The sequence below is a fragment of the Oncorhynchus keta genome, chromosome 32 (genome assembly GCF_023373465.1).
Source record: "Oncorhynchus keta strain PuntledgeMale-10-30-2019 chromosome 32, Oket_V2, whole genome shotgun sequence".
NCBI classification, from domain to species: domain Eukaryota; kingdom Metazoa; phylum Chordata; class Actinopteri; order Salmoniformes; family Salmonidae; genus Oncorhynchus; species Oncorhynchus keta.
In genome coordinates, this window is record NC_068452.1 from 29,341,280 (window position 1) to 29,358,655 (window position 17,376).

The 17,376-nt window shown below is 42.0% G+C and overlaps 1 protein-coding gene across 1 annotated transcript in view; it reads left to right on the plus strand.

Annotated features, from left to right (window-relative positions):
- The window catches only part of LOC118364664 (ubiquitin carboxyl-terminal hydrolase 43-like), a 98,907-nt gene that overhangs the window by 26,933 nt on the left and 54,598 nt on the right, over positions 1 to 17,376 (plus strand). The window contains exons 3-4 of the mRNA XM_052490277.1: positions 7,778 to 7,881; positions 16,162 to 16,254. Of these exons, the coding sequence (XP_052346237.1) occupies positions 7,778 to 7,881; positions 16,162 to 16,254 (197 nt within the window). The remainder of the gene's footprint in view (positions 1 to 7,777; positions 7,882 to 16,161; positions 16,255 to 17,376) is intronic.

Here is a 17,376-nt window from a genome sequence, read left to right on the forward strand (position 1 = left end):
TTTGTCAAGATCGGTATGGAAGAGTTTGACTGGCCTGCATAGCGCCCTGACCTCAACTCCATCGAACACCTTTGGGGTGAATTGGAATGCAGACTGCGAACCAGGCCTAATAGCCCAACATCAGTGCCCGACCTCACTAAAGCTCTTGTGGCTGAATGGAAGCAAGTTCCCCCCAGCAATGTTCCAACATCTAGTGGAAAACCTTTCCAGAAGAGTGGAGGTTGTTGTAGCAGCAAAGGAAGGACCAACTCCATATTAATGTCCATGATTTTGGAATGAGATGTTCGATGAGCAGGTGTCCACATACTTTTAGTCATGTAATGTATAACCAGTCTTGAGATCCCAGGGGTCATTGTAGCTGATACCCTTTGTGAACTCACAGAAGGATACCAAGGCCAGAATTCTGCCTCTGGACAGGTCTGCTTTCTAACATATTCCCACTAACCAGACCTGACCAGACACACACATCATCTAGCAGGCCACTACCACCTACTACATACTGAGGTCAGCCTCACCCTGTTCAGCAGAGCATTCCCACTTAGCATGTCCATAACGATGCTCCCACAAAGAGTGATTCCCTATGAGTTGGGGCTCTGACAGTAGTGCTGCTACACCTGTCCACCTTGACTAAAGAAGAGGCTATTTTTAGAGAGATACATGGTAGGAGGTTTCTCAGAGGGAGACGTCCATTATTCATTAACGCTGTGCATGACAGCGCTGTGTAGTGCACTCTCTCTCACTTTCACTGTCTGTGTGTTCAGCTCTACTGGAGAGGTTAGAGCTCTGCTGCTACAGCCCCTGTTCTCAATCATTCTCCCCTAGTGCTCTGCTCCTTCCAGAAGAACATGTCCATCTCTGTGTTTCCATGGATGCTTCAATTATTCACGGCAGGCCCATTACTGGGAAACCTGGTTCCCCTTTACGCTCCATCCCTGAAAACCCATCAGGACGAGGCAGGTGATCCACGCAGGATATTTGTCGGAATTCCTCTGCGGTGGAGTGAAAGTGCCCAGGTTCCTGAACACTGGTATGAATCACTATGGGTGACATTTGGGTTAATTATTTAAGACCTCACTAGAGGACAGACCATTCTGTTAATGTGTGTCATTTCAGGCTCTCAGTCAGCACCACAATGAAATAAAGTCCCGTTATCAGTCTTAGTCTTGTCATTACACTCTATGGAGAGTTGACTCTGGGTAAATCTGTCAGAAGTGAATCACTGTGGTTCTCAGTGCTACCAGTGCCAAATCCATTTTTAATGGCATCTCAACTGGAGAATTGTGTTTACTGTGTGAAGTGAATGGCCTCAAGCGTGGTGGAGTGTCGTAAGAGCAGGGAGTTTGTTTGCACTGTACTGCTTATTATCTCGATCTTATCCTTCAATTTTACACTTAACAATGTCTGGACATGGACTTAAATCGCTGTCAAAACTGTCTGGTATGCTCTGGTGGTTACAGAAAATGACCCCTTTGAGCCACCGTCGCTAGCTGATAACAATGCTGCAGTATTTTTCTCTGGTTAGTCAGCTCAGGAATAACAATAGATTAACTCTGTCCCCCTCGTTGACAGTGCTGCGCTAGCAACTAGGCTCCAGTCCTTCCACTCAGTTGCATCTTTGTCATTCATCTAAATTCTAGAAATCATTTTTAATCAATTTTAGAAATCAATCAGTTTTAATGTTCTTCTTACTCCCGGGGTATCGGCACACGCCTCTCCTGGCATTGAGGCTTTTGGATTAAGCAAGGTTGACAATTTACCATATCTCGGGTATTAGCGGTCGTACGTTACTACTACATGACGCGTTCTGTTTTGTTCATTAAATTGACAGTGGCTCTCTTTTCAGACTTTGTCAATGTCCTTTGTGCCCAGTCATGTGCCCCTTCACAATAATCATTCACTTTGTAAAGTGTGGTATTATACTGTAAATATATATAGCAGAGTACTTTTTTTTAGAAGGGACTTTCACTAGAACTGTTTGAAAGGACAACTTTCATTGTACATTACATTGTAACCAGCCAATCAAATGATCATGTGATCTGACAATGTATCCCTGTGACATCTGTGCCCAGTGGGTAGTTGCTTTTAATGGCAATATTTGCTGACAAAATTAAATTCAGCTTATTTTACTCAATTTAGAAGCTTAAAGTGCTTGAGGTTGTTGTGATGCCTCTCACCACTCCTATCAAGCAGTAAGTTGAACAAATGAAACATCTGTTAGTTTGTTTACACAGTATTGCTGTTAATAAGAAAACCAGGGCAAAGTCAAATAAACATGACTAAGTTGCCTGCGGCAAGCAAGCAATCCAAGCCTTTGCTGATGAAGCTATTTATACAGGTTTAGTAATAAATCATTATTTGTCCACTCTGCTTCTAATGAAATGTTCCCTCATCAGTTGGCCTTTCCTCTCCATTACAGGGCTCTGCTCTGTCAGTGAGACCACTCAACCACAGCCACCTCATCTTAGAACTGTTGGAAAGAGCTCAAGTCATTTTAATTTAATCTGAATCTCCTTTTTGAAAATGTGTTCATCTCCATGTTCACTTATAGCAGAACACTAAAGCGCCATCCTTCACAGACATACTACTTTTTTTGCGTCACAGAGTTGATGGCTTAGATAAGCAGCAGACATGAACACAGGCTTTTTGACAACCTGCTGTTTCTCTTTGTGTCCATGACAAGAGGAGTCGTTTGATAAAGCGTTTATCAAGGACACACATTAGAGTACATTATGTTCCCATCTTGGACATCAGTCTGTTGCCTTTTTGAGTGTTTGTGTTAATGTCCGGGCATGCGTGTGAGCTCCAGAAACATACAGTGAGCTCCAGAAATTTGTTCCAGCACATACATTACTGTAGGCTACATTACCATAGCATTACCACTAAATGACTATATTTTCAGAAGGAATACATTTTGTCCTAAAATCAGGCTTTCCATGTTGACTCAAAATATCTGCTTTCCACCTTTTTCTGCCTAACCCATTTTACTGGCATTTCTATCAGGTTTGAGCTTGACCTTTTTCTGACAACTGATTTCCAAGATAGCATCTCAATGTTGAACAGGACATTCAAGTTTATGAGACCTCTCAAGGTGCATACTGTAGTTTTCCACATTTCATAAACTTAAATTAAACGCAGTCTCAAATAGCCGAATAGCCGAACTTCAGTGAGTAATGTAAAGATTGTGCAAAATAAGATAGAGGAGAGCAACATCATTTCCAAGGATGAGACGGCAGTGTGGTTTGACATGGTTGGCTCAACTACGGGGGATACAAGGCGCAACGAGTGAGAGAATGGTGCTGAAGCGCGAAAACGTTGGCAACGCCAAAGGCAGCCTAGTCTTTGCAAGTCTGATCTGCGATGGAGTTGTTATTATAATGTTTATACTGGTCATACAGTTCACATTAAACAGTTTTGTAGTCTTTTCAAAATTGTAATTGAGAAAAAAAAAGCTGTGTGCATTAAGGAAATAGACACGTGTCTCTAATAAGCGCCGGTTGTGTTCAGTGATTCAAGCAAATAAACACCCGGGCTATTAATTGAAGTTTAACGGTATATAAATAAAAAATATAAAAATATTACTTTGAGCACAGTAGCAGTTTTAGTTAATTAAATGGGAATCATTATCTAGCCTGATCAGTTTAGATGACTTCTGCCTTACTGAATCATATGTCTGTGTGTCTCAGTTTCTCACTGTGCTCACGTCTTTAGCAGAGCCGGGACGATACTAGTATTGTGATATTCATTAGTGACAAGGAAACAAAACACGAAGCAGATTTAACTTCTTTAGGAAAACAGCCCTAATGTTGGAAACAAACATTATGTTGTCATCCAGAGTCACATTTATTTACTTTCCAAACTATAGCACACATTATTTTACATACGGCAGGTTTTAAATTTTTGCCATTGAAAACAGATTGCGATACTGGTATCGTCCTAGCCATACTCGCGGTTGCTGCTAACATGCTGCTGCCGCCTCGCAGTCTGATGACTTGGCCAGGCTCACCAGGGAATTTAGTGAGGTGATAAGACAGTGTCTAGGCTGGGCTCATTGGTCTCGGAACGCTGTGTTGTTATCTCTGCATAAAGATAACTCTGGAATGTACTATCTCTCCAGCTCCAGTCAACTCTGCTGCGGAGGAGGCCAGAGAGTGGTAGTAAGGCATGAATTTTGCTAGCTATATGTTCTGTAGGAGCATAGGCCTCAGGAGAGCAGACCTCATAACCTCTCTCGCTCTGTTCTCAATGCCTGCTCTAAAGACCTGTTACCCCTTGACCAATAACAGAAGGCTCAGCAGAGCATGACCGTACCACACAGGGAGGGGAAAAGAGAGAATGCTATGAGAGAATGATGAGGGAGTGACTGAGTGGGGTAGTGTGATGGAGAGAGCTAAAACCATAGAGGAACTCACTAAAGTGAGAGGGAAATGAGAGAAGAGGCAACATTTGTGATTGTATGTGCCTATTGAAGCCCCGTGCAAGAAGGGAAGGTCATGCTTCGGTCACATTCCGGACTGTGCTAAGCTGAAGTGGACTTGGAAGAAAAGACTCAGTGGCGTTGGTTAGTTAAAGGAACTCTCCTCCTGAGCACTACACTACACTTTTTTCCACAACCGAAATTCAAAACCTCCTTTCAGCTCCATTTGTAAGACGGGGTCATGGTTGAGCTGGCTGCCTGGGAACAGTGGCAGTCAGTATGGGATCAGGACAGGAGACGTGGTGTGGTGGAGAAAGAGTCAACAGAGAGAGTTAACACACCTCAGAGACTTAGCGAGCAATAATGCTCTGACAGCCTACATGAGCCTGTCAAATGAGGGCTAAAATGATATGATGACTTAATGCATTTTCAAGTGCCTGGCATCTAGGTACAGCGCTCTAGTAACTTCAGTAATAATGTGCTAACCCGGAAATGTGGTTTTAGCTTGGCCTTTTCCAAGTCAACCACACTTGATAAGAAAAGGTGAGTCAGAGATTTGTTATCATAGTTCAACGTGTACATCCAGTGGCTTTGTTCAGGTGCTGAATGTTGAAAGTATAAATGTTTATTTTCAATTTAAAAGAATCCAGATACATCAAATGTTTTTTGTTACAACTGTCACCTTCAAGGTCAAAGCTTTGTCAGTTTGGGAGCTACACATATGCACGCAAACACACACACACACACATACACACACACACGGGCTGTATTGTAGTCATATATTCACTCCATAATGTACAATTTTTTACCATTAAATATCTCCACTATGCATCTGAAGTGCATCATGTTACTGTTATCATGTCACTAAATCCTGAATGCCTGAAGGCAAATGGCAACTCAAATTCCCTTTGCACTTGAGTATCTTCGTATCTTTGGCGCATAATGCTCCCTTTATTTTTTATTTATAACCATTGTTATCCAACAATGTGCTTGTTTTGTAGGAATAAAGGCTTAACTGTGTCCTCTTACCTATACTTTGATGCATAATCAGACGGTGACCGTAACTGTATAAATCAGGAAATAGACAGTAAGGAAAATGTTCTGCTTTGTCACTTTCATAACCGACGTTGTCAGTGAGCACATATTGTGCAGTTGATATTGACTGTAATGCAGAGGCATGTTGAAGTTTCACACGTCTTCGAAGAGAGATTGTGAGAGCTCAGTTACAGTAATAATCGCTAATCAAGCAAGCAAAATCATTTTGTTATTTGCTGTTAAATTGATTTACCATGATTTCTGTCAAGGACATTCATGAAGGGATGGCCGTTCGAGTGTTGAACCAGTAACCGAAAGGTTGCTGGTTCGAATACCTGAACCGACAAGGTGAAAAATCTGTTGATGTGCAAGGCACTTAGGCCTAATTTGCTCCAGGTGCGCCGTACTTGTAACGATGTACGTTGAGAGTCGGGAAGCAAGTTCAGGGAGTGAATAAGTTGAATGAATAAATAAACAAAACAAGAAACACAAACAGCGCACCGACATGAAACATAAACAATGACGAATGGGGGGAAAACAAAAGGAGTGACATATAAAGGGCAAGTAATCAAGGAGGTGATGGAGTCCAGGTGAGTGTCATTATGCACAAATGCGCATAACACTGGTGACAGGAGTGCGCCTTAAACGAGCAGCCTGGTGACCTAGAGGCCGGAGAGGGAGCACAGGTGACAGTACTACTATGACTGACCCTGTAAAACAACACAAAACAACACATTTCACAGTACCTATCTGGTGTATATGACAATAAAACATTTTTTTTTTATCCCCGGAAATGAGAGGGGTAATTAAACCTAATGAATGCCCCTAATGACACAATACAGTATTACCTCTCTTTTTCTCAGTCATCCATCCTGTCTCAGTGCCATGGTATGGTACTCTTTGTTTCGTTTTTACCATTGCTGTACCAAAATATCCATCATAACCACACATCTCCTCCTGGTCCTCCTGTCACAAGACACCATGGCTTTATGAAATGGTGCAACCATGACCCTGATACCATAGTGAGAGAATGATTCAGATTTGACATTAGATTGGTTTCAAATGACTACACTGCATCGATGGTGTGCCATTACAGTATCTGTAGTAATTATTATTCCACAGAGTCACACTGGACACAAACCACCATTAGAAAGTGCTAGAGACATCGTCAGAGGTGACAATAAAGGAGGAGCAAAGACCATGGCTGCTGTTGTTGCTGCTATTGTTGTTGATGGTGCAGCTAGGGCTAGGTGGATTAGTTCAGTTAAATCAGCGCTGACGGGGACAGTTTTCAATTCATTTCATTCATTATCACATAGCTGTGCTATGCCCTTGTTGTGTGCCGTCCCAGATCAGCTTGTTTTTTTTTTTCAGTGATCAGTCTGTTAGTTTTATCGCTTTTTCCTCCTCTTTTATCTTTTCCAAGGCCAGTTAGGTGAGTGGATTAAAAAATAAAGAGAGAAGTACCCCAAGCGTGTTGCATTCACGTCAATACTTTCCACTGCCTTTGAAAATCAACTTTTAAAAGAAAAAAAGACTGCTGAACAACATTTCACAATGTTCTAACTAGACAGATATGAATTTAATATATTTTATGCTGATCTGTTCCTCTCCTCAGTCCAGTGTTAACCCCTATATTAATTGGCCACTGCTGCTAAATTGTTTCCACTGATGCAAAAAATAAGTAGATATTTCTGCCAAGACGCACTTTTAAATGGATACGTGTTAGCTCGATGACTGGAAATCTATGTGAACAGCTAGCATGTCATTGTGCTAACGCTAGTAGCTAGTAGCAATGCCCCCAGAGTTTTGAGTGGCTGGGAGAGAGTTCCAGGGTTTGGGGGGGCAGCAGCGCTGAAAGCCCGGTCCACGATGGTGCACAGTCTTGTTTTGGGGATGGTTAAATAAAAATAAATGTTACGGAGGTGAAAGAAGGTAGATTTGGTGGCGGACTTGATGTGGGGCTCGAAGGAGAGAGTGGTCCAAGATGACACCCAGATTTCAGACCTCAGATAATGAGCAGATGGTGCAACCATCAGTGGACATCACGAGGTCACCCACTTTCTTGAGGATAACTTTGACAGCCACCAGCATGACCTCCGTTTTATTGCTGTTGAGTTTGAGTAGATTAGGTGTCATCCAGTTTTTGATGTCCTGGAGACAGTTGATCAGAGATGAGGGAAAGAGGTGAGAGGTGCGTTTGGTGTGGATGTAAATCTGGGTGTCATCCGAATAGCAGTGGATTTAGTTGAATCTGGTGTTTTTTTTACTGTCAGCGATTGTAGATGTTACAATGATGTGTTTCTGTTTGTCCACTCTCTATTCCAGGGCCCTGGTATATCAGAGGCGGCGATGGTCACTGAGCCTCCCCACTCGCAGCAGCCCGGGGCACGCCACAGCTTTGTACAGGAACACTTCCAGGCACAATACAAGTGAGTTTCCAGTTTGCCAGGTCTGCCCATAGCATACTGTATTCTCAATGCAATGCTAGAGAATTGTCCTATTACTATCTGCACATTAGTCCTGAAAGCATTGATGGCATCTGAGCTGAGCTGAGTAGAAGACAGTTGACTGAACCCCTGGCACTTAATGTGGAAAGTCATGGACTTGTCCTAATGTAAAAACTGCTGCCTTGCACCTTGAAGGACAGGTGAAAAATAAACAAATTACTATACAGAGAATTGTCTCTCATATTTCTGTCAGTCAACAATTTCCCTCCGATTCAGTGTCTTGAATGTAAAACAGAAGAGTTACTTTTCCTTCCTTTGTTCATTGTGAAATATTTGTCATGGCTCAACCTGCTCCTTAGATGATAATGCTAGAAAATAATAAATAATTAAAAAGTGTGAAAATGTGACAGCTTTTGTTATTTATTTCCATTCGGAGCCAGTTGTGTTTTTGTCTTACCCGTTCTCTTCCTGTCAGTGCACCTGGATGAGGTTGCGAGGGAGTCTGTTGTTGAGAGATTGATTTAGAAAAACTTTGTTGATTGGCTAAACAAAAACATATTGGGTAAAAGTTTGCTGCCCATTCTTATTTTAATACATTTCCTTTAATTATGAACCATATGTTATAAAGTTCAATGCAATTATGGTCATTTGTGTGGAAATCAGTTTCATGCTTGTCTTGGTATAAGCTGTTAGTCCATCGGTCACACTGCCTGTAATTTGGTCTATTGGGTTTTGCACCTCTCCTATGAGTTCTTTGCAATTATTGTACAACCAATGCAAAGTTAGGTATGGAGGCTTTTTTCCCACATCACATTCGATTACCGATGACTCATCGATCCAGTTCTCATTGATTGGATTAAATTGTAATTATTAGATACACCATGTGTAATGGAGATGTCATTATAACTCTAAGTGTGTAGAGGTTGTGTATTATATGTATTATATATATACATATGTGTTATATGTATTAGCAGAAGGAAGTGTAACCTCATTAAATCACTGCAGACATTCCAGTAATTACTGAGCCTAGCTGGAGCATCAATACTGACAAGGCCCATGCACAGAGTGCAGTAAGAAAGACTGCCCCTCCACCTAACCTTTATGTCTCCTAGGTAACTAGGGACCCCTTCAAGTGCTTTTATGGTCCTGAGTAAAATGAGTGAGGTGGTTGGTTCTTGTTTGAGGTCAAGTGAAAAACGACAACTGTACAAATCAAATAGGCATAGATTACCTACATATTGAATAAACATATACAATCTTTGCTCTAGTACCTTTCATTTGAAGCTGTGATTGATGAACCTGATTGAGTTTTCACAGTTGTATTCCTTATAACATTCCTTTCAATCCGTGTTCAGTGCCCCTCAGCGCCTGCTACAGCAGCTTTGAACCCAGAGCCTCTGAAGCTTCACAAGTGTTCATTTAATCTTGGAGATAAAGCCTCCTAAGTGTTTCTATGAAACAGATGCATCTCACAGCTGTGGTCGGCAGATCACTGGAGCTGCTGAAGGTAGTGGAGCTGTTGCAGTACCTTCATCATGATTTGGCTGTCCACTCCTCTCACAGAGGCGCCAATGAGAGTTCTGCAACCAACTGCCAAGTGTATCTGTAAATCTCTGTCAAGCCCCCAATTTTACATTAGCTGTACTCTTCTCTGGGTAACCTTGACTAATGTCGTACTATATTGACAAGGAATTATGCAAACAATTGCACAATAGAACAGATGTATATTTGTACCTTTTAACTCTGTTGTGAAGTAATTAGAACACTTGCCACTCTGGAAGTTTCCATTTGCTTTGTAATTTCCTGCTTGTTTTTGTTTCCTCCATCTGCTAATTCCTTGAAAAATCGGCAGCTTGGTGTTATGCCGTTAATACATCTGTCAGAGCGCATCCCTTAATTGCTACCCACTGATGAATGGTTCTGCTTTGACACCCGGGAAATGGGCGTGTCTAGACAGGAAGCAGCCATAGCTAGCTCGGGAGCCATAGCTAGCTCACCCACTCAAACACTGTGCCAGACTCAACCAGGAGGATTCAGACTGGAATCCAACACTTGACTGATGATCACTGATTACTAGCAAACCATAAAACATGCAGTATAACTTCAAAAAGAGCATAACTTTGCATTTCAGAGCTACAGCATGGCTTTAGTTCAGTGGAAAAGAACTTTGGACTATATAGACATTTCTCTCAAGTAATATTCCATAGCCATATCTTTCCATAACCATCTGATTTTGTCCCTTAGGCCAGTCCAAATCACTTACTCAGGCAACAGCATCATTATCCGAGATGAGGATTGAGGCCTGGGTGTGAAAGTGTAAGACTGAAAAGCTACTGTCCAAGCTTTTTTAGAATAATGTGTGAAAGTGGGATTCAGAGTCCCTGTGGTCAGAGAAGTGTCCTGTTTCGAATATAAATATCCTTATCCTGTCTGTGGTGTTTTACATTTTAAAATACTAGATGTATTTTACATTATTAAATATTTGTCATCCTAATAACTAATATAATACTATTAGTGGCATGATGTTTGTTGTGCTATTTGCTTTAGGAACAGCCTTTGGAGTCCCTATCTTTGATTTGTTAACTGTTCCTCTGTCCCTCTCTCATTGCCCTCCAGCATTTGAGTCCTGGGTGTAACAATACAGTATGTAATATAATCTCAAGGCCAACTGACAGGCCAGAATATTATCACTGTAATGGGTCTGTTTGTCACTATACAATCACCAGGCCCATTATACTTGACAAGACTTAGTCTGTGTACAAACACACTTCATATATACTGACAGGCTTTTTGTCTCCTAAGTTTTTGATGCGGATTTGATTTGTCGTTCATCACGTTGGTGCCGTTCAATTGACTGTACAGTACCATTATTACAATTCTCTCTGTCTGACTGTGATGTCTCCGCAAAAGTGAAGTGCCTACTCTAACTCTGGAAGTATTGATTTTGAACCTATTATTTTTCTTCAACTCTGTAGACTCTGATCAACTCATGTATTGCCCAGTTCTTGAAGGAAAAGCTTTGATATAGCTAGTTTTGTTCTCATCCCACAGCATGACTCACTGCCTAGCATGGGTAATATGCAGTGAAAATCTCTGTGGTATCTGTCAAGCGCTGCTCATTAGAGTGAAACCAAACGGCAGGCAGCAGAGCATGTCAGATTATGGACGTGGTGTACAGTAGTTTCACTGGAAGCCCAGCCTTTTTACAGCGGCATGAAAACCCACCACTCTCTCAGAGCTTCTCGCCTCTCTTTGTCTGAATCATTTTGACTGGGTGACCTTTGTTTTGTCTCACCGCTTTAGTTTATCTATATTTCTGCAGGAGGGTTGAATAAATAGGGCTTTGAGCCTTTTTAAGATTATTACTGTGACTCAAGGTAATTCCTTTGTTTTGTCTGGATGCTCAGGATCACCTGCTGAATGATGCTTTACATATCAACAATCTCTAAAGGGGCCATGACCTTTCGAACCCAGAGATGAAGTGTTGTGACAAAAGCACACATCTTCAAGTAGCAGGTGAGGCTGCAGGCTCACTGAGAAGAATTAACAGCCAATCTTTAGACCAGGGATCATCAACTAGATTCAGCCGCGGGCCAATGTTTTTCGTGAGAGGATGGTCGGGGGCCGGACCATAATTGCAAATAATATGTAGACTGCAAATTGACCACAAGAAGCCCAAACAGATATATTTGACTACACAATCATAATTTCAAACCTTGCTTATATTTGTATACGATCACGTGTCTCTCTGTTATGCGTGGGAATATTTGGGAACCGATTTTCATAATTAAAATCACTTGATATCCTGATATCACGCTGATATCCTGGTGCTTTTACTGTCCAACAATGAGACATTTAAAAAAATACAGTACCAGTCAAAAGTTTGGACACACCTACTCATTCAAGGGTTTTCTTTATTTTTTACTATTTTCTAGAATAATAGTGAAGACATCAAAACTATGAAATAACACATATGGAATATTGTAGGAACCAAAAAAGTGTTACACAAATCAAAATAGACTTTATATTTGAGATTCTTCAAAGTAGCCACCCTTTGCCTTGATGGCAGCTTGGCACACTCTTGGCATTATCTCAACCAGCTTCACCTTGAATGCTTTTCCAACAGTCTTGAAGGAGTTCCCACATATGCTGAGTACTTGTTGGCTGCTTTTCCTTCGCTCTGTGGTCCAACCCATCCCAAACCATCTCAATTGGGTTGAGGTCGGGTGATTGTGGAGGCCAGGTCATCTGATGTAGCACTCCATCACTCACTTTCTTGGTCAAATAGCCCTTAGACAGCCTGGAGGTGTGTTTGGTCATTGTCCTGTTGAAAAACAAATGATAGTCCCACTAAGTGAAAACCAGATGGGATGGCGTATCGCTGCAGGATTCTGTGGTAGCTATGCTGGTTAAGTGTGCCATGAATTCTAAATAAATCACTGAAGGTGTCACCAGCAGAGCACCCTCACACAATCACACCTCCTCCTCCATGCTTACTTGGTGGGAACCACACATGCAGAGATCATCCATTCACCTACTCTGCGTCTCACAAAGACACAGCGGTTGGAACCAAAAATGTCAGATTTGGACTCATCAGACCAAAGGACAGATTTCCACCGGTCTAATGTCCATTGCTCATGTTTCTTGGCCCAAGCAAGTCTCTTATTATTATTGGTGTCCTTTAGTTGTGGTTTCTTTGCAGGAGTTAGACCGTGAAGGCCTTATTCACGCAGTCTCATCTGAACAGTTGATGTGTCTGTTACTTGAACTCTGTGAAGCATTTATTTGGGCTGCAATTTCTGAGGCTGGTAACTCTAATGAACATATCCTCTGCAGCAGAGGTAACTCTGGATCTTCCTTTCCTGTGGCGGTCCTCATAAGAGCCAGTTTCATCATAGTGCTGGATGGTTTTTGACTGACCTTCATGTCTTAAAGTAATGATGGACTGTCGTTTCTCTTTGCTTATTTAAGCAGTTCTTGACATAATATGGACTTGGTATTTTACCAAATAGGGCTATCTTCTGTATACCAACCAACCCTACCTTGTCACAACATAACTAAATGGCTCAAACACATTAAGAAGGAAAGAAATTCCACAAATGAACTTTTAACAAGGCACACCTGTTAATTGAAATGCATTCCAGGTGACTACCTCATGAAGATGGTTGAGAGAATGCCAAGTGTGTGCAAAGTTGTCATCAAGGCAAAGGGTGGCTACTTTGAAGAATCTCAAATATAAAGTCTATTTTGATTTGTGTAACACTTTTTTGGTTACTACATGATTCCATATGTGTTATTTCATAGTTTTGATGTCCACTATTATTATACAATGTAGAAAATAGTAAAAATAAAGAAAAACCCTCGAGTGAGTTGGTGTGTCCAAACTTCTGACTGGTACTATATAATATTGTTATTTATTTATTTTTATCTGAAAATTTGGTGGGCCAAATAAAACCACCTGCAGACAAAATTGGGGGAACCCTGCTGGTTCCTTTAGTATATTGTTCTAATAATAGCTGTTATAACAAATATAATTAATTAATTTATTTTTCAGGAAAGGTGACACTGAACGTCCCATATACTTGGAAAACTGGCTTTTAGAGTTTTACTCAGGCTAGTGCAGGGGTTGGCAACAGGCGGCCCGTGGGCCAAAACCAGCCCGCAAGGGGGGTTCGTTTTTGGTCAATAAAATACTAAAATCAACAGGAAAATTGTTTCATTTAGGAAATCTGTTCCCAAGTATTCCAACAAATAAAAAATGAGACATACAGTAAGTGCACAAAACATGCTCTTTCCATGACATAGACTGACCAGGTGAAAATCTATGATCCCTTTTTGATGTTACTGGTTAAATCCACTTCAGTGTAACGTCGTTCTTCGTTTGTCGAAAGAGAGTCGGACCGAAATGCAGCGTGGTTGTTACTCATGATCTTTAATGAAGGAAAACGGAACGATACATGAAATAACTATGCAAAATGCAAAACAACAAAACGGAACATGAAATCTAATTACAGCCTACCTGATGAAACTACACAGAGACAGGAACAATCACCCACGAAATACAAAGCGAAACCAGGCTAACTAAATACGGTTCCCAATCAGAGACAACGAGAATCACCTGACTCTGATTGAGAACCGCCTCAGGCAGCCAAGCCCATACAACACCCCTACTCAGCCGCAATCCCAATATTACAAAAACCCCAATACGAAATACAACAACATAAACCCATGTCACACCCTGGCCTGACCAAATAATATAACGAAAACACAAAATACAATGACCAAGGCATGACATTCAGTCAGTGTAGATGAAGGGGAGGAGACAGGTTAAAGAACTATTGTATATCTCTCTCAGAGATACAGATACCCTCTTTTTTCTCCCCAATTTCGCAATATTTACCCCCTTTTTTCACCCCAATTTCGCAATTTAGGGGCGGCAGGTAGCCAGCCTAGTGGTTAGAGTGTTGGGCCAGTAACCGAAAGGTTGCTGGATTGAATCCATGAGGTGACGAGGTAGAACTCTGTCGTTCTGCCCCTGAACAAGGCAGTTAACCCACTGTTCACCAGTAGGCTGTCATTGTAAATAAAAATGTGTTCTTAACTGACTTGCCTAGTTAAATAAAGGTTACATTTAAAATAAAAATAAAAATATCCAATTGCGTTCCAATTACGATCTTGTCAAATCACTGCAGCTCCCCAACAGGCTCGGCATAGGCGAAGGTCGAGTCATGCGTCCTCCGAAACATGACCCACCAAACCGCGCTTCTTAACACCTGCCCGCTTAACCCGGAATCCAGCCGCATCAATGTGTCGGAGGAAACACCGTTCAACTGACGATCGAAGTCAGCCTGCAGGCACCCGGTCCCACCACAGGGAGTCGCTAGAGCACGATGAGCCAAATTATTATAATTGTGTTTCGGTCCCCCACCATCCACTCCGTCAAAAATCGTCCCGCGGCTGATTCTAGTTGCCGACCCCTGGGCTAGTTTTTAAGCTGACTCAAGCTCACCCTTCAGCATCACCGCTTCAAAGACAGGGATTCCCTCTCAAGTGCTGCTCACACTTCATCCATTAGGCATCACGGGAATATCACCTCCTTTTCCTTTAGGCCTAAGTGTTCCTTACCAATGCACAGTACATCTATGTTTTATTGGAGCTGTTGGAGTGTTATTTGTATGCAAAGAACATGGGCAGCTCCTCTGTTTCCTGTTGAGAATAAGACTCTGCCAAGAGAGAGCTCCACTCAGAGCCAGTGTCAGCTGGGTTGAGTTGAATAGGGCTTTATTCACTCTCCCCCACTCGCCCCTGTGGGTCTGTCAGGTGCATTCCTAGAAGGGAAACACATTTAAACAGCTATGCTCTGGCTACGATTCCCATGGTAGGCCAACACTTTGTAAAGGTTCCTGAGAAGTGAAAGCTCTGTGCACTGATCCAATGAAAAATAGTAAAGGAAAGGAATAGGGAAATACTGGCTTAAAACATCGCCTTGCTGGGTAAAAGAGGAAGAGGGACATTTATGCTTGAAATTCAGATTTCCAAAGAAACCATAGCTTTGTCAACTTGTTTTGATTGTATGCAGCAAAGTCATTGATGAAGTCAATTCCACTCCAGTCCTAAAGGCTCTTATAGTTTCAGGCAGCCTTGTGAAATGCTTTTCGCTTCCTGACTAGAAGAACCAGTCATGGAGTTCTTGCCATAGAACTATTACAGGATTTAGAAGTACTTCAAGTCCAGTTCAATAGCACTGCAGTCTGAGGACTTCCATGGAAATACCCTCTGACTCTTTGTTCAAACAGTTAGTGATTTGCCAGAATAAGCAACATCCTCTCCTAAACATAAAGGGGTCTGTTGGAGCCAGTGTGTGAACCAGGTGTGGAATGAAATATTGGTAGAATGGAAGATTTGCTCTCTTTTCCTGTCCTTTGAGTCCTATGGCCTGAACATTCATATAGGGAGGAAACAATCCATCTCTCAGGACTGTTCTTTATTCTCCCCATGATGGTGATCATTAGGGAATTGCTGCGTGCTGGTTCCCATTTAAAGGCCCGGTCTCACCGTGAGGCTTTTTCCCACTACCCACCCCCCTTACATCACTTTTCTTTCCCATAAAAAATCTCTACAGCAACATCAAGATGTACTGTACATACAGTGTGCCCATTTCTATAGCAAGATCCACTTTCCTGCTGGCCTGACACAGAAATGCATGTTCAGGTGTCTAAAACAGGCGTCAAACATCACACAATCTTGTTTTTCTTTCCACAGGTCATCGCTGACCTGCCCTCATTGTCATAAACAGAGCAACACCTTTGACCCTTTCCTCTGCATTTCACTTCCCATCCCTCTTCGCCACACCAGGTGAGTACTATCCCTGTTAGTGCACCAACAATACTGAATACACAACCATGCAACACATCACACCACACCATGGTACTACGTGCAGATAATAATAATAATAATAATATTATATGCCATTTAGCAGATGCTTTTATCCAAAGCGACTTACAGTCATGTGTCCATTCTACGTATGGGTGGTCCCGGGGATCGAACCCACTACCCTGGCGTTACAAGCGCCATGCTCTACCAACTGAGCTACAGTATTGGGAGACATCTATCAGTTAGAGTCAAAGCCATAGTAGACGGAAAGACTTGCCTTAGGTACAGACGTAGAAATACACCGTAGACAAGACTCAAGCACCGGGCTCTTTTTAACGTCCCTTTCAGTCCTCTAGAGGCTCATAATGTTAGAGGAATGGATAAAGATCTGGAGTAGCACAGAGAAACAATAGACCTGGCTGAGATGGAGTGTACTTGAAGCCCAGAGGAAAGCCCTGAGGAGCACCACCTCAGAAACCAGGAACAATGTCACATTCATGCCCAGGTCACAAAGATCACTCCATCCCTGCTTGGCCACTGTTAGCCTGTTCAGGAAATCAATTTTTAAGGAGTTAGTCCCCTCCAAGCCCTTACTCTTCAAGCACCTACACCCTCTCATTAATTTTGCTCTTTGTAAAGACTTTTGCCAACTTTGTTTTTTGTTAAAAGCAGAAGATAATGTTTCCTCTCACACACCGCCTGACCAACCCTAGGTCAAAACAGTATGGTTCTCACCTTTATTCTCCAGTGCAGATGGAGGAGTTGTCCTAATTGGAAAAGATGATTTAGAGTCAAGCGATGAGTTTAACACCTATCTCAGATTCCTGGGCTGGGATGTCATAGAAGTGCATGCAGCTCCTATTGAGGTCCCAGGGTGTGCCTAGCAAATTCAAAAGCCTAACACACACTCATCTATCCAATACTACACCACAGATGGTCTCTTCAACGTTGATTTCATACTGTACATCGTCATTCATACTGAGCATTCAACGTAAAGCTAGAATCCTTAGTTGCTACATGAATTTGAGAGTGGTTACATATTTCCAGCCCCATCCCTTAGCTTTTTAGCGATAAATTGGCGGGGAGCATGCTTTGTTATTGTTT